Raw genomic sequence first — 25251 nt, forward strand, 5'->3', positions numbered from 1 at the left:
GAACTGGTCTGTGTGGGGAACTGATTTTTAAATCATTTTACTGTGGTGGTTAAATACTATTACTGTTGGTAATACATCCACATTATTTAGTGCATCACTGTTGTACTTACTAATGGAATATAAGACTTTTCAATTAGAACACGGTATTCGAAAACATTACAATATCTGGTATATATAGCTTAAAGTTACTTGGTGAACTGCAACAAGCCTTCACTAAACTTTAAGTGTATGGTCAAGGCTACAGTTTGTCATGGAGGTCATGGAAGTAATGAATTCTTTGACTTTCCAGGACCTCTGTGACTTCTGCAGGGGTCAGCAGCAGGAGTTGGGCATGGGAGGGGGTTCAGAGCACAGAAGGGGCTTGGATTGGGGAGGCCTCCCTGGAAGAGGCAACATGTTGCCCTATTAGCTCCTAGGTGAAGGTGTGGCTAGGCAGCTCTGCGCATTTCCTCTGCCCATGGGTGCTGCCCTCTGCAGCTGTCATTGGCCATGGTTCCTGGCCTGTTGGAGCTGTGGAGCGAGTGCTTACGGCAGAAGCAGCACACACTGCCCCCTGGTTGTGTCTCCATGTAGGAGCCCAAAGATTTCTCCAATTCCGGGGAGCTGTGAGGAGCCAAGTAGGGAGCCTGCCAGCTCTATCACCACAGCACTTTCCTGGCCATCCCTCCCCAGATCACCCTTTGGTCCACCCTTTTACACCCGGAGCTCCCAAGATTTAGTTAGGGGTATATGCTATGTGTCATGGATAAATCATGGGCAATTTTTGTTTGTCCAAGTTTAATCAAATATTTGTGAAGAAAATATAGCCAAATAGTGTCATACAGATAATATCAAGGAATGAATACATTATGACAGAAACAGTAAATTGCAGCTATAATAAGGAAGTCTTCAATTTGTATATAAAACAGCAATCTTCAATCATTTCTGTAATAATTTCAAACTCTTTATAGAGTTCTTTACTGTTTTTTGTTCTCTGGGGCTACGTCTAGACTGCAAGCCTCTTTCGAAAGAGACTTTTTCGAAAGATACTTTCAAAAAAGCCTGTTCCGAAAAAGAGCGTCTAGACTGCAAGCAGTACTTTCGAAAAAGCAAGCCGCTTTTTCGAAAGAGCACCCAGGCAGTCTGGATGCTCTTTCAAAAAAGCTCTGTCTGCATTCAAGAACGCCTTTTTTCGAAAGAGCACTTTCGAAAAAAGGCGTTCTTCCTCGTGAGATGAGGAGTACCGCCGTCGAAAGGAAAGCCACTTTCTTTCGATTTAATTTTGAAAGAACATGGCTATAGTCTAGACGCAGGTGACGTTTTTTTGAAAAAATGCTATTTTTTTTTAAAAAACCTTGCTGTCTAGACACAGCCTGGTTTCAGAAACATCTTGTCCTACCTTCCCTCTCCTGAGTTCTTAAGGGTTTTTCTAGCATTTTTTTTCCTCACCAGTTTATGGCACTTCATCTGATGTCTCATAGTTTGTTACACTGAGGGAAGCTTGTACCTAAATTTGCATCTGATTAAATCAATTTAAGGCCTCAGTGGAAGTTGCAGTTGACACCAAACCTCATCTATCATAGGTGTTTGCTGACCCAAAAATAAAATGCCGCAGGAAATAAAAACGTTACTCACTTTAAAAGGGGCCAAACCATATATTGTAAAAGGTTCAAAGACACAACAAGAAAAAGCAGGTAAGCTCTTAAATTCCCAACCCTAGAAGAAAAAGATGATAGAAAAGTTCCCCACAAACACAAGGTATACAGGAACAATAGTTACACAATTCCAGGTGTCGACAATGGACGAGAAGCTCCTATCTCTCGAACCTTTGGCTATTTGAAAGCCTCCGGTGAGAGACAAGGAGGAGATCCCTCGCAGCGGTGACCCTCTGCGATGCTCTCGACCTCAAGCCTTAGGCTCCTTCCGAGCCCTCAGAGAGGAACAGAGAGGCGATCCCTCGATGACCCTGGGGATGGGTGTAGTGCAGGCAGGTAGTGATGATCCTTGTCTGGGGACTTCCGCTCCTAGATGCAGGAATCACTGGTGGAGACTTGCCTGGCGCTGGTCTTCAGGTGGCTTCTGTTCTTCAACAGGAACTGACGATAGACAAGCTACCTATCCCTAGTACCTGGAAACAAAACCTGACTAGCTAAACTCGACGCTCCCGTCATGGACAAAGTACCCGGCCGCTTGAGCGGTAACCCGACGCACTAATCCTAATGGACACACTCGATGACGAAATCTAGCTACCCTAACTAACTAACATAGACTAACGGGGTGACATGAACGCAAGCAGGGTGGAAGTGGTGCGAACACTGAATAACTGTCAACCAGGCCTTATATGCACCCTCCTCATGAATATTCATGATCTTTATCTTTAAAATCATTGGACCATGTACAGGAAAACAAGGGTCTGATTGGGTGCTTTGATAAACAAGTTGTAACAGCCTGGATCAGTGTCCTGTGTGCAGCAGCACAGCGTGACATGTGCAGCTACTTGCGTGCCGTGTGCAACATTCCTAGAAACTTCTAACTAAATGTGAATACAGCTAATACGTATTTATAAGTAAACATACATATTAAGGTGTCAAAGCGACAGGCTACAAGTTTTAGATTTAGTGCAATAAGCTCTGGATCTGGGCAAAGTTAATATTTAGTTGCATAGAAATTCCTTGTATTCCTTTTAAAGTGTGTTTCTTTTATCAGCCTCACACCACAGGTTTAAGGGATAAACTGAAGGCATTCAAAATACTCATTTTATTTGTTATGCCTCATTTAAATTGGGTTCATGAATTATTAAAACTCCTCCTCCCCCATTCTGCCCCTTGCCAAGAGGAATTTTTGAAAGACGCAGGCTTGCTTGGGATACTAATGTTTACAACTTTCACGGTTATGAAGACTGTTTCTGTCATCAAGGTTCATAATTGCTATATTTCTGCAAATGGAAGTAGATCTATAATGAAATACATTTTCTCCTTAATTTGGCATGATATTCTGATAATGCCATCTTAATGTGATCTGATGGATCACAATTTTCAAAAGTTCATTTCCAAGGTTAAATTTGTATTTAATATATACAATTATTTGCTCTTGTACAAAGGAAGTCGGTTTAAAATGAACAAAAATGATTTTTCTGATTCTCTTTCAGGACTGATTGTATAGAAAAGAAAGACAGCCCTGACGTGTTCTTCTGTTGCTGTGAAGGCAATATGTGTAATGAACGTTTTTTCTATATTCCAGAGATGGAAGTAACACAGCGTAAGTTGTTTAGTATTCTAAAGAAATGGTTCTTCATTGTGGGTCAGTATGCAGTTTCTGTATGTTTGAGAATATACTTTTCCAAAATATTCTAGATAGCTTCTGTTCATTTACAGACATACATGTGAAAGAGGTGGGGTTTTTTTGGCTTGTGTGTTGGTTTTTTTTTTGGGGGGCGGGGGGTAAATATAATCGGGGCTGCCCTTATGCTTTATACAACTGAGGCAAAGACTGCTCTTCCCCTCCCGCCCCCCCCCCCCCTCCGGTGGCTTCTATTGGGTCTTGGGGCTTCCCTCCTTCTTGTTTGGCCTTTTCTGGGGCTTGCAGCTTCCCTTCCTCTACATGGCTTCTGCCTGAGGTTTGGGGCTTCCTTCCTCAAACCACCTCAGAGCTTCTCCCCCCCCTTGTAGCCTCTTTCAGAGTTTCGGGGGCTTTCCTGGGGCCAAAGTGGCGCTGCAGAGACAGAGACTGATTCCTCTCCATCCTCTGTCTCGCTTCTGGCCCGGAGGGGAGGAGGTGCAGGGAGAAACCCTGGTGCCACTAGCCAGAAAGAGTAGTCAGGGGAGGGGGAAAGGGCCTAGAGAGGAATCAGACAGTGGCGGTAACAGGGCTATAATCTAAGCATAGAAGTACACATGACTGTGTAGGGCAGTCCTGGGCGAAATATGGCCCACGGGCCAGATGCGGCCCACCAAGCCACCAGATCCGGCCTGCAGAGGCAGCAGGGAGCCCCAGGCAGGCTTGCCCTGTAGCCCTGCATGCCGTGTAGAAACGCAGCTGCAGGGCTCCATTTCTGTTTTAAAACTGGAGGGGAGTGGGGAAGTTTTAGGAGCCGCCCCGCCCCCAGAACATTGCCATTGGCCTGTTTCTGGCAGAAACCAGCCAATGTGAGCTGCTTGTTGGAGTAACAGGCAGCCATGAAGAACCATGCTCCCTCTTCTCCACTCAGATATTCATGAAGCACATGGCCAGACAAGCAGGCAGGGAAACATTTTAAGCTCGGCAGGCAGGCAGGCAGGCTAGTTTGGCAGCTGACAAGTCTCTTGGCCACAGCCTGCTTCTGGTGCCCCAGCCCTTTCCTGCCCCAACTCTCTCCTCCTCTGCCCCGCCCCCCACTCAACATATCCAAACCCTCTGTTCCTCTCTTCCATGCATACCCCTCTCAGATCTGGCACCTCAATCTCCTGCCCCAGATCACAATCCCCTCCTACCCTAAGTCACATCCCAAATCCCTGCACTTCAGTCCTCTTGCCCTAGATCACAACCGCCTACTTCATCCTAACTCCCTTCCGGACTCCAGTCTCCCTCCTGCATCCCAGTCCCTTACCCCAAGATCCCTTCTGTACCCAACCTCCATTTAAGATGGAAGAGTGCAGCCCTTGACCACTTTCTAAAATCTTAGAGTGGCTCCCCCTGTCAAAAATTACTGCCCACCCCTGGTGTAGTGCACCTGAAATTTTGGTCCTGACTATAGTGGTTCAGAATTGGTTGCATTGCCTCGTACATCTGTAATTGTTTTTTAAATTGAAAATCTTATGAAAAGAACACACAATCTCTCACAAGGCTACTAAGAAAAGTAGATGATAAAGCATGATGTTTTAAAGCAATAATTTTAAAAATTTGCCAGGCTTCTTTGCCATGTTTTCTAGTTAAGGCACCTAACCTGTTAAACATTGCAAAGTCTCCCTAACAATGAATATCAATTTGAAAAGTTCGGGTGGGGGTGTGTGTGTGTGTGTGTGTGTGTGTGTGTGTGTGTGTGTGTGTGTGTGTGTGTGTGTGTGTGTGTGTGTGTGTTTTGTAACTTGTATACAACTTTGCTCCCCATTCCCCACACAAACACCCTGAAAAAGCAATCATTATAAGGGTGAGATGATCTGCTTTCATCTATGTGAATATCAGTTCTGCTTCATGGGTTATTTATAGAATGGCTGAGTGGTCAGTTATTTTAAACAATTTGTTTGTTTATTATTTTAAACATTTTGAATTACATTGGATAGTGGTGCTAAAGACTAAACTCAATATTTATTAATTTAAATTATTCCTGTCTCAGTCGGTGATTAGGATAGGTGGTTTCTTTCAGTTCCATGCCAAGTCCTAAAACAATATGACCTCTTGAACACAGCAGTATAGTAGGATATACAGCCAAAAAATTAATTATCTTTTATGTTTGTACTGACACTACGGACGTTCTGCTCTCTTTCCTGCCCTTCCAGAACGAAATATAATAGAGGCATTACACAAACTCAGACCCATGTTATCCATTTGTGCCTTTTTGAAGACCGAAGACTTTTTTGAATTTACTAGTAAATCCAGGAAAAAGAGCTAGAGCATCCTTTAAAGGGTTTACAATGATCAAATTAATTATGCAATGCAAAATGTGCTCCTGCAGATTTACACTCACGTTTAATTAAGGAAAAAAAATATTTAGAATGAATTGGCTATTGCAGGTATTACTTGAGATTAGTTTTCTCTTTGGGTACATGCTGGTAATATGGTAAAGATAGGGTCACACTTCTGCACAGTCCCTGGGAATGACCCAATTCTATAGAAATAGATTGATTAGGTAGAATAAAATTTTCCGATTTAGCAATCATATATAACTTGAGAACAGCATATTAGAATGTTTTTGCTGCAAATTTTGCTCTCATGGACACATCACTTATGGTTTCTGAGAGAAGTCATGATTACAAAGCAAATAAGTTTTATAGAGGTGGGAAAATAACTTACTGTGTTCAGTAGGATAATGGTATTCAGACCTAACAGCCAAAGAAAGCGTCCCTTTCTGCTACATGAGTCAGTGACATGAATTTGGGAAAATCATTGCTTTATTTCTGGAAACATCTTAATTAGATAACACTTAAAGACCCAACAGCCAGTCCAAGCCTCTTTTCCCTAGACTTTTTGCTGATACTTCCATGCTGCCTGACCATGTGTAGTCTGCATTGTTCTTCTGCATTAGTGTGACAATATTGATGTATTTGGTGTGTGTGTGTGTGTGTGTGTGTGTGTGTGTGTGTGAATTTTCCTGTGGGATGACAGAGTGATGTCGTAATGTCACACTGAATCCTGCTGCCCTTCCACTCTCAGCCTCTGGCCTCTCTCTCCCCCATCCTGGTGCTCTGGCGGAGCAGGAACTGCATGGCCTCCCCAATCTCTGGTGCTCCGTGTGTGGCCTCCCTCATTCCCGATGCTCTGGGGAGTTGAGGAATGGGGGGGGGGGGGTCAGGAGCCACGCAGCTTCTCCCTTCGCGGGGGGCAGGTGCCACATGGCCCCCCTCCCTGCACCCCCATCCTCCTCACAATCCCCCTCAACCAAGATCCCACTCCCCTAACCTGTGCTCTCACGCCCTCCACCGAGACTCTGCACCCTCAAACATCCTCTCCACTGAGACCCCGCACTCCTCCAGCTCACTCGTGCAGCCTCCCCCTCGACCAGACACCTACCCCCAGCCTTCTCCTCCCCCCTCCCCACCTGGCCAGACACCCTGCTCCTGCACCCTCTCTCCTGGCCAGACACCAACCCCCAGAGAGAGGGGGGGATGGCAAGCACAGCGAGCAGGGGGCGCAGACCCCTAGTATAGTTTAAGGTTGATTCAGTGGGTTTTTGCAAAATTATGTTAACACTATGTGCCTGCTACAGAAGGTAATTATACATGTATAATTTTCACTTTCTATTTCTATATTGAGATGTTTTTATTGGAAAATTGTATCAATAGCTATTTTTGTAAAAAGATAATACAAATTAAATAATAAATATTAACTAGTACCTGTTTTGCTGAGAGAGTTTTAAAGTCAAACCATTGAACATGTGGAAGTCAAATTGCTCAAGGGGAGTAGAATAGCAAGTAAGTTACACCAAAGCAGGTGCTAGTGTGCACAAGCTTTCAGAAACAATCAGTTGAATTAATTTACCAAAAATAGTTCCTTTTTACAATAAAGTAGTTGGTTTTTAAATGCAATATGTGTTGCATCTTTTTCTTAAATAAACTGCCTGAAATGTGCTAGATATTTAAGTTTAAAAATGCTGTTTTGTGTATTTTAATTGCTTTCCAGTTTCCACACAGATGGAGCTTGGAATCACAAGTAAATTAATCATTTGGTAAATAAATGAGACTTTTTTTTTCTAATATTAAAAAAGGAAAAGCTGAATCTTAATATGTATTTTAAGCAATACAATTGCTTACATTATATCAATATGTATTTATTTATCCTTCTAGCAAAGAGAACCATCACAGTGTAAAATATTTTTTGTTTCAGTTGAATGTGTTTTAATGGCTACTAACCAATGAGAATTCATTTTTCTCTTACGAAAATAACTGAAGAGTACAAATGCAAAAGAAGATGAAATTGTATTTTAAATTAAGATTTCCTGTTTGTTGATTTATAACATGATTTAAAAATTAGCGATTTAAATCAACACTGTATAATGGTGCCTTGTGATATAGTTCCCGAAGTTTGAGCATCCCGTGTGAATTTATTGTTCTTGAAATGGCAGTTTTGAGGATTTTCTTTAGTAATTGCACGAATAATAAATAGTTTATGATGATTAAGAGGAAGACTTTTTTCAAAAACAACTTAGGAATTTAGGAGCATAAGTCCTTTCAGTTGAAATTAAATGTACATGCTTTTGAAAATCTTTCATAAATCTTTAAGGGTATGTCTACACTACCCCCTAGTTCGAACTGGGGGGGGGGGGGTAATGTAGTCATACGGAGTTGCAAATGAAGCCCGGGATTTGAATTTCCCGGGCTTCATTTGCATAAAGCCGGCCGGCGCCATGTTTAAATGCCGGCTAGTTCGGACCCCGTGCCGCGCGGCTACACGCGGCACGGACTAGCTAGTTCGGATTAGGCTTCCTAATCCGAACTAGCTGTACACCTCATTCCACGAGGCGTACAGCTAGTTCGGATAGGAAGCCTAATCCGAACTAGCTAGTCCGTGCCGCGTGTAGCCGCACGGCACGGGGTCCGAACTAGCCGGCATTTAAACATGGCGCCGGCCGGCTTTATGCAAATGAAGCCCGGGAAATTCAAATCTCGGGCTTCATTTGCAACTCCGTATGACTACATTACCCCCCCTAGTTCGAACTAGAGGGGTAGTGTAGACATACCCTAAAATAGGTATCTGGCTATTAAACCTTATTATGTTTAACAGATTCTGCCACTATTGTTTGTTTAATGTGTGTGTTCTGAATGTGTTTTTCATTTAGAACTTAATAATAATTTTAGGCATTGGATAAGTTTTTTAAAGATTAATTGTAACTTTTGTTCTTCAGCCACTTCCAATCCTGTTACAACTAAACCACTCTTGTTCAATACCCTGCTTTACTCGTTGGTGCCTATAATGGGAATTGCGGTGATCGTGTTGTTTTCATTTTGGATGTACAGACATCATAAACTAGCATATCCTCCAGTACTTGTACCAACACAAGTAAGTTGCTATGTTGTAATTCTAATGTTTTAGAATTGCTGTTTTAAAAATATGGTGAGAGAGAAAGGGAAGATGTTTTTAAGTGATGTGACTGCAGTATGCAAATGAAGTCAGATTTCAAAAGGTGCTTGGCTTTCCTTACATAAGGAAACTCATCAAGTCAAGTACAAGAAGTTAAGGCTCTAAAATTACCAAAACCCAATCAAATTCAGTTTACCTTTTAACACTTAAAAAAATCAGTGCATGCTTTAAAATAATTAAATAAAAATGTCCATATTTCTCTTTTTCCTTTCCCATAATATTAAGCCTCTGGAGTTACATCTTGGACTGTAAGTTATTCAGGGAAGCTTAAAAAAAAGAAACTTTGTATAGTCCTAGCATGATTTTGGGGGGGGGGGGGGAATATCTGGTTCTCTAGGTGCTACTGTAATATTAACTTGTTGGGGGGGGGGGGAGAGGAAAGATCTATATTTCATCTGTGTTCTAGTGACAAAAGTGTCACATGAGATCAGCACCTCATTGGGTATTGTATTATAAAAGTAGTAAGAACATGTCTGCCCTGAGAGCTCACATCTCAAAAGACAAGATGAACTAGGAGGGTAATGAACTAGGAGGGTAGTTCGAACTAGGAGGGTAATGTAGGCATACCGCACTTGCAAATGAAGCCCGGGATTTGAATTTCCCGGGCTTCATTTGCATAAGCGGGGCGCCGCCATTTTTAAAACCCCGCTCGTTCGAACCCCGTGCAGCGCGGCTACACGGGGCACGAACTAGGTAATTCGAACTAGGCTTCCTACCTACCTTCCTTCCTACCTACCTCGTGGAATGAGGAGTAACGGTAGTTCGAACTAGGAAGCCTAGTTCGAATTACCTAGTTCGTGCCCCGTGTAGCCGCGCTGCACGGGGTTCGAACGAGCGGGGTTTTAAAAATGGCGGCGCCCCGCTTATGCAAATGAAGCCCGGGAAATTCAAATCCCGGGCTTCATTTGCAAGTGCGGTATGCCTACATTACCCCGCTAGTTCGAACTAGCGGGGTAGTGTAGACATACCCAAAGAGTGGCAGAGAAAACAGAGGTGAAATGACTTGCTGAAATTTAAACATGGAGTCACTTTGTAGAGCTGGGAATAAAACCCATGTCCCCTGATTCCCAGTTCAGTACCCTATCCACTAGTATATAATGCCTCCTTAGTAGTAATTATTCTTTGAGAGATGACCCCATGAGTGCTCCACATTAGGTTAGTATATTGCCGCTTAGCCTTAGATTGGAGATTTCAGAGCAGTGTCCTTGGGGCCACACATGCACTTGTCTGCAGCCACATGCTGTTAGGTACCAGGCATTGTGCATGCACGAGCCCCCACCTCCTCCCTCCACCCTCTGTTTCTCAGTTCCTTCTCTACCACCTCCAGCTACAGACGGACCTCAGCAGTGCTCCCAAGCCTCTTCATGTCTAGATACTTATCCCCTTTCAAAACCAAGTTGTTCTCTCCCCAGTTAATTAGTGGTGTTAAATATCCTAATCTTTTTTTTTTAAAGATTGAGATCATTTTTTCCTCCCAGTTAACCCCTTCCTGCAGTAAACCGCGTGGAACCAAAAGTGTACCAAAAAGAGAGCCGCCTCCTTTACCACGGGGGCACCAGCACTGAAAAGGCCTCCCCCTCATGGACAGTGCTGAGAACAGCAGTGGTACCGCGCCTTGGCACTTATGACACTCTGGGCATCTGAGGAGCTGACAGCGCAGCTAACAGAGACGTGCTAAACCACCCTCTGAGGCATCAGGCTTCAAGTTGCCTGCCGCAGCACCTGGTACTGGTACAACTTTGCTGGCACAGCATAAGAGCACAGAACCTTCCATGTTATCAGGCGCCTCCTCCTCCACTACAGAGATGCCTAACATGGTATCAGTCAGCTCAGCACTGAGGCATGAATCAACACCTCAGATAGTGTCCTTGCGTTCCACTGTGGCGCTGTCAACACCAGCTGAGCACTACAGTTAACACAGACTTATTAGTCTTATCTACCTTTAACTCACCATTTTTAGACACAGATTGCTCTCTTGCTACGTTAACATCACAGAGAGAATTTTCTCAGGAAAGATTTTCATCTGAATCTGAAGATGCGCTTTCTAGGGGGTTTTCCTCCAGAAAATTCTCTTTACACAGATCAGACTGTTTACTCTTCCAGATCTTACCATAAATTTTGGAATGTTCCTCCATATTATGGCAGTCCCTGGGTACCTCCACCCATGTAATACCCCTGTTGGTAATACAAATGGTCATCTTATCAAAAACAGCAACATGGCTGGAAATGACACAGAGTGCAATATTCCCCTTCTAAACAAATACATGAAGGGAATTCATCATACAATAGGAGAGTGCATTCCTGGACTCAAACAAATCCACCCCAGTGGAGGGTGCTTCTAGCTCCAGCTACCTCCTTTCCAAGACCTTTTTGAATGCGTAGTTGCTGAACTAAACATTCCTCTCCTAGAGGTTGTCGAGAATCAGCATGAACTAACTGACACATTGCACTTGGTAGCATCATCTAAAATAACATTGCTGATTAATCCAGCAATAATGGAACCGGATAAAATGGTGTGACAAACTCTGGCATCAGTCTCATCTGCTTACCTTCCATCCGAAGGATCTGAATTTTTCTTTACTTGCCCAGTACCTAACTCCCTCGTGGTGGTGGCTGCATAAGAGAAAACCAGTCAGCAACAATTTCGGTCCACCTCCTCAGACCGTAATGGCGAAAGACTTGACTCATTTGGACGCAAAATGTACACATCTTACAGTTTATAATTTCACATTCCTAACTCTGCAGATTTATTAGGCAAATATGACTACAGGAATTACACCAATCTTAACAACTTTGTTGCTGATATTCCCGAGGCTAAAAGACAACAGTTCAAAGCATTGGTATCAAGGGTCACACGATTGCCAGAACAGCATTGCAAGCTGTGTTAGACACTGCTGCACGAACCACAGCAACAGTAGTAGTCATGAGAAGGGTTTCATGATTTAACTCCACTCTGTTCCCCAGAGAGATACAAGCTAAAGTAGAAGATGTTTGCAGCTAATACCAACAAAATTCTCCATTCCATGAAGGATTCCAGAGTAACACTTTGTTCCTTAGGAATGCATAAACAGGCCCCTAGAAGAAGACAGTGTAGGTATCAACCCTATCTGAGACCTCGATACCCTCCATATGCTCAGCATTACTGCAGACAAGACCAGCACCAACAGAATAGCGGCAGAGTTCAACGATGATGCCCTTCCTTTACCAACTCGCAACAGTCCAATAAGCAAATTTGAACATCAGGTCGAAGGTCATGAGAACCTGTCATCTATTCCAACACCATAGTCACAAGTGAACATGTTCCATCACCTACTGCTACCCTTCTTTATCAACTGGCAATATTACCTCTGACAGCCTTTCGATTATCTGGAGGACTCAGTTATTCCCTTATTGTCTCTATCCCCCTTCCCACTCCCACTTCAAGGACCACTCTCTCAAGGTTCTACTTCAACGAGAGGTAGAACACCTCTTGTATGTAGGTGCAATTAAACCGGCCTCCACACAATTTAGGGGCAAAGGTTTTACTCCCATTACTTCCTGATGGAAGAAAGATCGGGAGGGTGGAGACCTATCTTAGACCTCCGAGCACTCAATAAAGTTGTTCAAAAACAAATATTCAAGATGGTAACACTTGCTGCTATTTAACTGGCATTGGAACAGGACAATTGATTCTAGTCCTTCAACTTTCAAGATGCATACTTTCACATTTCCATCCACCCTGCTCACAGACGTTTTCTTCATTTCATTGTAGATTCCCAACTCTGCCAGTACAAGGTGCTTCCATTCAGACTCTCTACAGCTCTGAGGGTCTTCTCAAAGATTCTGGTGGTGGTTACAGCATATATGAAAAAGCAAAGCATCATAATTTTTCCTTACCTGGACGATTGCTTCCTCAGAGCTCACTCACACAACGATTCCTGCCATTTACTTTGTCACAAGACATCTATTCCAACACCTTGGCTTCCAAGTGATCAAAGCCAAAGCAAGACACTTCTACACAAAAGATACAACTTATAGGAGCATGCCTCGACTCAACAAGGGCCCTCACATCCTTCCCTACGGACTGTTTTCAAAAAATTGTGGCCTCTGTGAACACCTTACGATCCAGCCCCTGCACGACGGCACTCAAATGCCTTCAGCTGTTGGGACACATGGCAGAGTGCAATTTCATTGTTAGCAACACTCGTCTTCACATGAGATGCTTACAGGGCTGGCTGGGACAGGTTTACAGACCCATTATCCAAATCCCTAGTCCTCCCAATGGTAGTAAAGAAATCTCTGTGGTGGTTGAGTCCACAGAACCTTTGTTCCCGAGTCCCCTTCCACCCACCAGAACCATCTGTTTCCATGATGATACATGTGTCTCGTACAGGATGGGGTGCCCACCTACAACATCAGACCTCCCAAAGACTGTGGGACAGCAGCAACAAGAACCTACATATAAATGTCCTGGAACTCTGTGCAGTCAGGAATGCATGCGCCCCATTCCTCCCGTTCATCGCCAACAGTAATGTCAAACTGTACATAGACAATGTTGCAGCAGTGTTTTACACAAATCATCAGGGAGGAGCCTCATCTCAAGCACTTTGTACAGAGGCCATTGCACTTTGGATCTGGTGCCTGAAATACAACATAAACATTACTGTGGTGTACCTCTCTGGCATCCTGAACACAACGGCAGATGTACTCAGCAGAGCCCTCCTGACCAAACACGAGTGGCAGATGAATCCACACATATTGGCACACATCTTCCAGCAGTTGGGTCACTCCACCATAGATCTTAGTCACACAATTCAACAAGAAATGTCACCTATTCTGTTCCAGGGTGGGCATCGGCAAGGGATCAGTGGAGATGCCTTTCTCATCAGCTGCTCGTCCCACCTAATGTACGCATTTCCTCCCATACCTCTGTTGAACAGGGTAGACCACAAGACAAGAAGAGACAAAGCCTACCTAATACTTACATCCCCAGCATGGCTACGCCAACCATGGTTCCCCTTTCTAATGGTGATGTCCCTCATGCCACCAATCCACTTACCTTACAGCCAGGATCATCATCTTCTGGGCCCTCATGCCACCCATCTGAACCTCCACTCACTACACCTGAAGGCGTGACTCCTGGATGGTTCTCTGAGCTAGAACTGACTTGCTCACAACAAGAACAAATGGTCCTTTTTGCAGAGCACCTGTAAGACTTACTGTTGGAAATGGAAAAGATTCTTGATGTGGTGTGTACGCCACCAGGTAGCTCCTTCAATGTCCTCCTTACCTACAATCCTCCACTACCAGCTGTACCTTAAATAAATGGGCCTTGCAGTACATTCTATTAAAGTTCATCTTGCTGCTATTCTTACCTTGCACTCTCAGGGTACGTCTAGACTGCATGCTTTCTTCGACAGCGGCTTTGTCGACAGATACTGTCGACAAAGCCTCTGTGGAAAAAGAGCGTCTAGACTACAACCAGTACTGTCGACAAAGCAAGCTGCTTTTTCAAAAGAGTCTAGATGCTCTCTTTCAAAAAAGCACAGTTTGCATGCAGTAGTGCCTTTTTCAACAGAGTACTGTCAAAAAAGGCGTTATTCCTCATAGAATGAGGTTTACCACCGTCTACAAAACTTCTGTGTTCTGTCGACTTACTGTTGACAGAACGTGGAGATAGTGTAGACGCAGGTATAGTAGATGCAGGTAAAGTCCACTTTTGTCGACAAAACCGTGTAGTCTAGACAGACCCTAAGATGACTCATCTGTATTTGCCTATCCACTCACTAAGAGGTTTCTAAAGGATCTTCAGGCACTTTATCCGGACATCATTCCAACACAACCATGGACTCACATTTAGTATCAAACACTTTAACTTGGCCACGTTTCAAACCAATGGCCACAACCTCACTACTACAATTATCCTTGAAACCTCTTTTCCCCGTAACCATTACCTTGACGAGACGGGTGGGAGAGATTGCAGCTGTAATGGCTGTTCCCCCATACACCACCATTTTTAAAGAAAAAGTCACTTTATGTACCCTTCCCAAGGGACACTCCTCCTTCCACCTTAATCAGACAATACACCTTCCCACCTTTTTTTTTCCCCCCAAACCACACATCAATTCCTTCAAGGTGAAAATACACACTCTTGACCTGTGCAGAGTGCTCTCTTTTTACCTGCAATGAACGAAACCTTTTCGAGTATCTCTGAGATTATTCGTGTTGATAGCAAACCACAATAAGGGTCAGGCTGTCTCATCACAGAGGCTTTCCCACTGGATTTTGGATTGTATCCAGTTCTATTACTCCCAGTCAGAGGTGCTCTCTCCAGAGAGCATAATAGCACACTCAACCTAGAGCCATGGCTACCTCAATATCATTCCCCTACAAAGTACCCATAAGAGACATTTGCATAGCTGCTACATGGTCTTCCGACCACACTTTTGCAAAGCACCATGCACTTATGCAGGGATCTCTCTCCAACCTGAAACTCACTAAGGAAGTCATTTCCTCTGCTTTTCTGCCAGGTCCGAAATCCCTACCTCCCTAACCAGAAATTGCATTGTAGTCATCTAATGTGGAGCACCCCTGGTGACATCTCCCTCTCTTGAAGAGGAGGTTACTCACCTCGATAGTAACTTATGTTCTTTCAGATGAGTGTTCCCGGGGGTGCTCCACAACCTTCCCTTTCTCCCTTCTACTTTGGTATCCTGGCCTTCTCATAAGCGTTATTCCAGGGTAGAGAAAGAACTGAGGAGCGCGTGGCCCCAGGGACACTGCTCTGAAATCTCTGATCTAAGTCTTGGAGGTGGCACACTGACCTACTGTGGGACACCCAAGGGGACACTCATCTCGAAGAATGTCAGTTACTGTTGAGGCGAGTAACCTTCACTTAATCAAATTGTAGAACCTGCTACTGTTTGGTTGGAGCTAATCAAAGCTTTAGAATTGCTACTCCTAGACTTCTGCATATTCCTACAGATGTCAGTGGTTTAGACACAAACTGGAAGGTATTGTTTCGTTTTATTAGTAATAGATGAGGGAGAAGATCAGTATTTGCGAAATGAGTAATTAGGAGGGTCCAATTAATAGTTCTAAAATAATTTTCATACTTGAAAACAGTATTGCAGACACATTAAAAGAACATGTATTGCTACTTGGCAAGTTCCTGCATTGGAATCTGCTAGCATGTAGCTCTTCACCCATACAGAGTCTCACTGTCCTCAAAGGACTCCCCACACACATTGAAAGGAGCATTTTTAGCAGATCTCAACGTAAGATCAAGATGAAGCTCATGTGCTTAATGATCATTCTCTCAATTATTGCAAGAAAACATATTCGTTATAATAGATGCTGGTATGCAATATCATGTTCTCGTTCAATCATGATGTCTGGAAAATTTGACAGAATCCTCAGTGAAACAATTCAAAAGCTAGACTTAACTAGTCAACAAAACTAGAACATATCATCTTAATTTGCCTCTTAAATGTATGTTCCACTTAGGAAGGAACAAAAAGTGCTCCACTTAGGAAGGAACAATCAGTTCCATGCATACAAGATGGGAAGCGACTGTCTAGGAAGGAGCATGGCGGAAAGGGATCTAGGGGTCATAGTGGACCACAAGTTGAATGAGTCAATAGTGTGATGCTGTTGCAAAAAAAGCAAATATGATTCTAGATTGTACCAACAGGTGTGTTGTAAGCAAAACTCGTGAAGTCATTCTGCCGCTCTACTCTGCACTAGTTAGGCCTCAGCTGGAGTACTGTGTCCAGTTCTGGGCGCCACATTTCAAGAAAGATGTGGAGAAATTGGAAAGGGTACAGAGAAGAGCGACAAGAATGATTAAAGGTCTAGAGAACATGACCTATGAAGCCAGGCTTCATGAACTGGGCTTGTTTAGTTTGGAAAAAAGAAGATTAAGGGGGGACATGATAGGGGTTTTCAAATATCTAAAAGGGTGTCACAAGGAGGAAGGAGAAAATTTGTTCCTCTTGGTTTCTGAGGACAGGACAAGGAGTAATGGGCTTAAAGTGCAGTAAGGGAGGTTTAGATTGGACATTAGGAAAAAATTCCTAACTGTCAGGGTGGTCAAATATTGGAATAAATTGCCAAGGGAGGTGGTGGAATCTCCCTCTCTGGAGATATTTAAGAACAGGTTAGATAGACATCTGTCAGGGATGGTGTATACGGAGCTTGGTCCTGCCTTGAGGGCGGGGGGGGGGGCTGGACTCGATGACCTCTCAAGGTCCCTTGCAGTCCTATGATTCTATGTTAACTTTGGAAATAGAGTACCCGTTGGTAATTTTTTAATTTAAAAATTCAAGGCAAAAAAATACACACCTTAATACTTAAACACTTGCTCCAGTCTACCAAGCCAATGCCTTTTAAGTTGCATGCTTCCTGAGGACATACTGTTCAACAATGCCCAATAGAAGTGAGTCTCTGTTAATAAGTAAGACCTCATGAATTTACACAGGCATTACAGAAATTACAGTGACTATTTGCATGCAGAACTTAAATGTTTTAAATAGATATTGGTTAAATGACCTGTCAGTGCTCAATAGTGACATTTAAGACTGGCGTATGATTTCAATAACTAACTGGTTACTTATTAAAAGTGCCTGTGTCTGCAAAATGTGTATGAAAATCTCATGAAGATAGCTTTTAGCAGACTGTTGTAGAGCTGTTGAGCAAAGCAGTATTTCTTATCACTTCTAATCTGGCTGGAACCTGGAAGAATGAAGACACACAAAATTGAGGATTCAGAGTAAAGAAGTGGGGAGTGGAGGGGGGAAAGGAGGGTGAGACTATAGGAAGAGGTAGGAAACACACAATGGGTGAAAAGAGAAGTAACAATAAGGATTGGAAAGTGGAAAAAGAAACAAACACAGAAAATTTAGAAAGACATAATCGATTATAGGAAAGAAAAGGACCAGAGCAAAACAGAAAGACAACAAACCACATTTAAAAAGGTAGTAAAACTTTGTTTCACAATAAACAATACCTGACTTTTTTTTTTAATTTACATGTTTTTGAAGCCTATGTATTTTTATCACTGTGGTTGGTAGACATACGTTTTAAATCATGGACATGGTCATATCAGGTATGGGGGTGGTGTGGATGTGGTTAGAATTAAGGTTGTGTTGATTACTTTAACTTTGTTTCCAAAAGGTTTATATGTATAGAAAAAGGAAATATAAGGGAAATGTAACCAACAGAATTGTGAGAAGAAAACTAAAGATTAAGGTTTTACTCAGTGGTAGCAATACCTACATTCTGAACTTTAACGCAGGTTTAACAAAGTTATTCTGTCTTGTCTCCTATTGCTGTGCATAGATGAGGTAAACTGGGAAATTCTAAATCTGTTCCTTTTCTCATTCAGTTGACAAAGCAGGCATGTTCTTACCTATTTAAATAAATATACTGCATATTCAGTTGTAGTCATTTAAGTATTTATAATTTGATTGGCACTATAACAGTGCCAGACAGATCTCACTTCAGTTAAAATTAGAAATTCTGTTCTACTTTTGATTCAGGTGGTTAATTTTGGAAATTGGTTAAAGCTTTTTACCTTTTGCTTTTGTGTTTTTACTCTTTTTGTATTTATCCTTTACAATTTAAAGTCATGTATGTGTGTGGGGAGGGAAGGGAATGAAAGGTGACATACCTAATATAACACTTTATTGCCCATATTTGAGCCACTTACTCTTTACGTTTCTTATAATTTTAAATGGGCTAAAATGTAAATTATTCTGTGAGAGTTGCCTATGTAAAAACTATTTAATATTTATCATTTGGGTGTTTTTGTTTATGCTGTTAACATGTGTGTCTGTATTGTGACCAAGTTAAAGATTGTTTGGTTTTTAACTGTCCAATTTCGTAACTGCAGTGCCTTTTAAATTATTTAAGTACTACATGAATTTATTTCTTGCTGAATTTTTGTGAAAACAAAACCTAGAAAGGGCTGGTGTATTTTCTTTTCACGTTTTGATAGTTGTCATTCTGTAAATGTATATTTATACAAATGTTTGATCAAATTAAACAGGCATTTCATTGATAATTTGGGCCACTTACTACCCACCCATGGTTTACTGCTTTTGAAAGGATGACTAGGGTCCAATTTATTTCCCCACTATCCTTTTGCTGAGGAAAAGAAGAACCGGAATAATGGGGTGGTCTCCTTTCTTGCACCCAGAGTCCTGAAGCAAAACCTAGCAGCACCTGACACAGAATCTTAGACATATAGATGGAAAGGACTTTGAAATGTCATCACCCCCTTTACCAACGCAGTACCATCTGTGACAGGTGTTTGTTTATAGCTTCTCAAAACCCTCCAAAACCAGAGATACCATAACCCCTTTTAGATGGCTGTTTCAGAACTTTATCATTATAGTTTCATTTTTTCTAAATATCCTGACCTAAATCTCCCACACTGGAGAACAAGCCCATTGCTACTTGTTCTAGTTTCAGTGGACATGGAAAACAATTGATAGCTAATAATTTTCAGCTGTGTAAAAATATCAGGGCCCTTCCACTCAGGTTTAGACTAATATGCCAGTTTTTATAAAAACTTACCTTGGAGCTCAGATTTAGACAATGTTTGTTACTCTTGGTGCCTTCTTTTAGGCTTTCTCCAGTTTGTCCACATATTTCTTGAAGTGTGGTGCTCAGAACTGGACACAGTAGTCTAGCTGAGGCCTTGCAAGTGTCAACTAGGAGGTATGTGTTGCATACAAGAAGAGTCCAGTTAATACTCTCCAGAATTATCTTAGTCTTTTTCACTACTGGATCATACTCTTGCTTCATATTCAATTTGTGATCATTATAACCTCTTTTGCGGAACTGTACCTAGCCAGTTACTCCCCATTTTATATTTGGAGAATTTTTATAAAACATGTCAGGAATTATGCAGACCCTTCTAATGTGATGTTGTACAGAAATTTGTAAAATATTAGACCATCTCTAATGAGCTTATATTTAACTACAAATATCCTACTAAGAACTTCTCTACATGAACAATTAGTTTGTGGCAAACAAGTTTATTAATCTGTCCCTTGCTAGACTGTTGCATACCAACTGTGTATGTGAATGCTGCTCACGTCCATTAAATCTACTACAGCATTTTGATTTTAATCCTGTTTCATAGAGGAATAAATCAAAGAGCATTAACAAATAGAATCATAGAATTGCAGGGTTGGAAGAGACCCTAGGAGGCCACTGAGTCCAACCCCTGCCAAGAGCAGGACCAGTCCCAACTAAATTATCCCAGCTATGTCTTTGTCAAGCTGGGATTTAAAAACCTCTAGGGTGATTCCATCACCTCCCTGAGTAACCCATTCCAGTGCTTTACCAACATTCTAGTGAAATTGTTTTTCCTAATATCCAACTTAGACCCTCCCCCATTGCAACTTGAAATTATTGCTCTTTGTTCTCAGTGGTGACAGATGACAGAATAGCCTCTCTCCATCCTCTTCAGAACCTCCCTTCAGATAGTTGAAGGCTGCTATCAAATTCCCCTTCACTCTTTTCTTCTGTAGACTAAATAAGCCCAGTTCCCTAAGCCTCTCCTCATAAGCCATGTGCTTCAGCTCCCTAATCGCTTTTTGTTGCCCTCTGCTGGACTTTCTCTAATGCATCCACACATTATTTCTGTAATAGTGGGCCCAGAATTGGACACTATATTCCGTATATGGCCTCACCAGTGCTGAATAAAGGGGAATAATCACTTTCCTACATCTGCTGGCAGTGTGCCTGCTACTGCACCCCTATATGCCGCTAGCCTTCTTGACTACAAGAGCACACTGTTGACTCATATCCAGCTTCTCATCCACTGTCATCCCCAGGTCCTTTTCTGCAGTACTGCTGCTTAGTCAGTCGGTCCCCTGCCTGTAGCAGTGCTTAGGATTCTTCCATCCCAAATTTGACTCTTCACTTGTCCTTGAACCTCATCAGATTTCTTTTGGCCCAATTCTCCAATTTGTGTAAGTCACTCTGAATCCTATCCCTTCCCTCCAGTGTTATCTACCTTTTCCCATTATCTTAGTGTCATCTGCAAACTTGCTGAGGGTGCAACATATCCCCTCATCCAGGTCGTTAATAAAGATGTTGAATAAAACCAGCCCCTGGACTGACCCTTGGGGCACTCTGCTTGATACCAACGATCAACCAGACACCATGCTATTGATCACTACCCATTGGTAGCCAGCTTTCTATCCACCTTGCAGTCCATTTATCCAATCCATACTTCTTTAACTTGCTGGCAAGAATACTGTGAGAGAGTGTACCAAAAGCTTTGCTAAAGTCCAGGTATATCACAGCCACTGCCTTCCCCATATCCCGAGAGCCAGTTATCTCCTCATAGAAGGCAATCAGGTTGATCAGGCATGGCTTGCCCTTGGTGAATCCATGTTGGCTGTTCCTGATCACTTTCCTCTCTTCCAAGTGCTTCAGAATGGATTCCTTGAGGATTCCCTCCATGATTTTTCCAGAGACTGAGGTGAGGCTGACTGGTCTGTAGTTCTCCACTTGTTTTTTAAAGATGGGCTCTACATTTGCTTTTTCCAATCATCCCAGATCTCCTCCGATTGCCATGAGTTTTCAGAGATAATGGCCAATGGCTCTGCAATTATATCAGCCAACTAAAACAATAGAGTTGGAAGAGACCTCAGGAGGTCATTCAGTCCAGCGCCTGCCTAAAGTAGGATCAGTCCCAGCACTCTTGGAATCTTTAAATCTGGCCCCATGGATTTGTGTATGTCCAACTTTTCTAAATAGTTGTTAATCAGTTTTCTTCACTGAGAGCTGTTCACTTCCTCCCCATACTGTGCTGCCCAGCCCCAGAATCTGGGCATTGACCTTATCTGTGAAGACAGAAGTAAAAAACAAACCAACATTGAGTACTTCAGTTAATGGGCATCAGAGTAACCTTATACCCCAGGTTGCCATGAACTAAATGAGCACATAGATGAGCCCTAGGATCTTACCTAATAATTTAGACTAAGTCCGTTAGCAAAAATATAAAGAATAGTTACAAATACACACTTTGTTCAGTAAGAGTCCCTAATTTAGGGAAAAAAAAACCTGTTTTAAGCTTAAAGGGGAATTCACCTCTTAATTGCTTACTGCTTACATCTATCCCTACTGCTCTGACTTGTCACTAGTGCATATGGGTGCAGTTACCCATAGATTGTGATTGTTTGTTTATCTCTTAAATGGACTAGATTCTAAGATTTTGTTTTCGGATGAAGTTAAAATCATATGTTTGAAGACAGGAAGTTTTTATTCTGGTCACAACTTCCAAAAAATCCAATGTTTACTTTCTGGAACTACTGTAAATGTATGAAATTATCATAGTATAATGTCTGGATTAATAAATGAATGAAGAATCTTATTGTACATTACTACAGAGAGATTAATTTTTGAAATTTTATATAGTTGTAAAACATTCAGATCTATTAGATCAGACATTAGTTGTGCCACAATTGTATTATTTGGTATCTTTGACAGTAGTTTCAAACTGAATGAGTATGGAGGTTTGAACTGTTTTGTTATCCATAGAAGTGTATATTCCCAGATCAGAGGCATTAGTGTGGTAGTGGAAGGAAATTTGGACAACTGTCACTTTTTCTACACTTTGTTCTGTGGCAATTTTCACCAGCATTAATACATGAAAAATGAAGAGGCCACAGCATTTTATATGAACAATTTTTAAACTGACATCTAATCAGTAGGAGCTGTGAGAAGCCCTGCAGGCTGGGCCACCACTTCCCACAGCTCCCGTTGGCTGGAAATAGTGAACCATGGCCAGTTGGAGCTGCAAGTGGCCATATCTGTGGGTATGAAGGTAGGTGAGAAGTGTCTGGTAGCCTGTCAGGGGCTAACTCTGGTGAGCCGTGTTTGGATGCTTATTACCCTCTTCTGCAATAAGCCCTATCTCAGGATTCATATTTTTGATTCTTGCTAATTGAGCCTTCAAGAAACACTTAATCTAGGTGGTTGTTATAGAGATACTACTCAATTTGTGCTAGGCAGTTTCCAAGAACAGTAGAAGACATGGTCCTTGGTTCAGCAGTGTATGTATTCTAAGTTGATAAAGACAGATAAAGGAGGTGGGTAGGGATATTTGCCATTAAGAATCTATTGTAAGTGTTTGAATTTTGTGCATTAGCTCCCACTTTTCTGATGATGTGTAATTGATGTTGCTGATTTTCAGATAAAAGGACTAACTAAGGACCAAGTAGTTCAGGGTAATTTAAAGAAAACCCATCATGTAAGCTACCAAAGTTTTCATAATTAATGCTTAACGAGTTAGTGGTTAACTGTAAATGATATGCCATTTGGATCAAGAACGTGGTGGGAAGTTAACCTGGCCAAATAATCAACATTAATTTGAATAACTTTCTAAATTCCAGAAATTGAGTGTGTGTGGCGTGTGTTTGTTTATATTAAAAAAAAAAAAAAAAAAGCTTTCAGTGAAAAATCTACACATAAGTTGATTGAATTATTGAAAGAACCATAAAGTATCTGGCAAATACTACATTTTTAGGATTGGTTATTTAACTTGTCCTTAGAAGTAAATGTCCAAATCTACTAGTAGTACAGTTCTACCAGATGATGTGCTATTAAATAAAGGTTTTTAGAGTTCATACACATGTTTTTTTTTAGTTACAAGATGCATTTTCTGAAATTAAGCTAACACTGCCATCTGGTGTACTCTTGTGACCGTACTAGAAAATACGTTTTAGCAGGAATGTGAACTTTTTCTTTAGTAGCATAAATCTTTTGAATTGGAAGTGGCAAATACACCAACTTGTAATACTGTGTAAATATGTGGAATGGTTGAACAGATGACTAACATTTGTGAAATCATAGTAGCATATAAAAAAAGTGAAAGGTCCCCTATATATTCAGTAGATTTTCTATTTTATTACTGTTTATAAAGTGTTTATAGAAATATCATTTTTTGTGAAACTTATTCCTTAGATACAGAACAATTCTGTGTTGAAACATGAAGTAATTTCTGCTAACATCTTGTATTACAATTATTCTTTTACCTGTTTAATAACATGACATCAGTGACAGATTTATTATTCTAAATCAGTTATTTATCCAAGCAAGAACTAATATTGCCTTAGATATTATTTTTAACTAGTTTGTATAAAGCAGTTTATCTTCTGTCACTTTTCTTACAAGTTGCTTTTCACCTTATTCTTTGATATCATTAGTAACTTCCTTTGCCTATGTTTTTTACAAGCACGCCTTTCATATAATGATTGAGGTAAGCTGCATTGATGTTTTTTTGTGTTTGTGGAACTTTGTGGTCATGAAAGATGTTTCTCTTTCTTGTTGCTTTAATATAAATTAAATTCTTTGCAATATTTTGTAGCATTGCTAAGTAAGCATGCTGGATCAAAATGTAAACTTACTCTTCCAAAAATTATTAGAATTTCCTATGTAATAGAGTTGAATGACTGTGGCAGGGGTGGGAAATAATTTTCGCAGGGGGGCTACTCCATGAATTTTGGTAAGTCATTGGGGGGCCAGCTCTGGGCTCCTAGAAGGGACGGGCCTTGGGGGAGGGGGCAGAGAGGGAAGAGGAGAGAGAGAGAGAGAGATGAAAAAAATATGAATTTGTGTGTGTATGCGGCACAGAGACTGAAAGAGTGTGTGTGGTACAGACCGAGACACAGAGTATGTGTGCTGGCTGCTGCTGGGTAAGCTGAGCGATGCTATATGTTCTCTCTTTAAGACAGGAAAAACTGCCCTGCTCTGACTGGGATAAATGGGGGGAGGGGTGGGTGTGTGTGTGTGTGTGTGTGTGTGTGTGTGTGTGTGTGTGTGTGTGTGAGAGAGAGAGAGACAGACAGACAGACAGACAGCGGACTGGTGGAGCAATCTTAAAAACAACAGCCACCCATCTCAGTCACTTCCAATTGGAGTAGCTGCATGTGTGTGTGCCTCATCCCGACCCCTGCTCTGCAGAGATAGGGTACAAAGGACCAGGTACATCCTGACTTCAACATTCCCCTCTTCCCTCTCTCTGCTCCCCCCTGTACAGCTAGTAGGAAGGTCCTGGGATCAGCACTGCTGCTGAAAGGACCACGGTGGGAGGGGGCCTGCTGAACACATGCTGCTGGCATACTCTGTTGATCAGCTGAGCAGGCTGGATACAAAAGTTGGGCAGGCCAGATCCGGCCCGTGGGGCTGTATTTTGCCCACTCCATGTCTATGGAATTTTAAACGGTTATATACCACCTTTCATTTTTGGGACATGGGTTTGTATTTGGCATTTGAGACTTCAGAGGCTTATATGAAAGAGAAAAATCACTTTAAAATGTCTGTACTTAAAACTTCATTGACAGTTTGCAACTCCTTGTTGGTAGTCTTCAAAGAGCCAAGCTCTAAATTGTTGTAAATAATGAACTTCACTCTCTTATAGGTGGTCTTGTTAATTCACAGTGCAAGCCCATTGGAAATATGGTTCAGAGAAAATGGTACATTGCTTTTTGTTTTTTGGCA

General features: G+C 41.9%; 1 protein-coding gene across 3 annotated transcripts in view; it reads left to right on the forward strand.

Moving 5' to 3' along the window:
* ACVR2A (activin A receptor type 2A) overlaps positions 1 to 25251 on the forward strand; it is a 134601-nt gene that overhangs the window by 67404 nt on the left and 41946 nt on the right. For all 3 annotated transcript variants that reach the window (XM_006135677.4, XM_075933331.1, XM_075933332.1), the window contains exons 3-4: positions 3128 to 3237; positions 8516 to 8670. In XM_006135677.4, coding sequence (XP_006135739.1) covers positions 3128 to 3237; positions 8516 to 8670 — 265 coding nt within the window. The remainder of the gene's footprint in view (positions 1 to 3127; positions 3238 to 8515; positions 8671 to 25251) is intronic.

Source organism: Pelodiscus sinensis, chromosome 7 (assembly GCF_049634645.1).
Source record: "Pelodiscus sinensis isolate JC-2024 chromosome 7, ASM4963464v1, whole genome shotgun sequence".
In the NCBI taxonomy this organism is placed as follows: Eukaryota; Metazoa; Chordata; order Testudines; family Trionychidae; genus Pelodiscus; species Pelodiscus sinensis.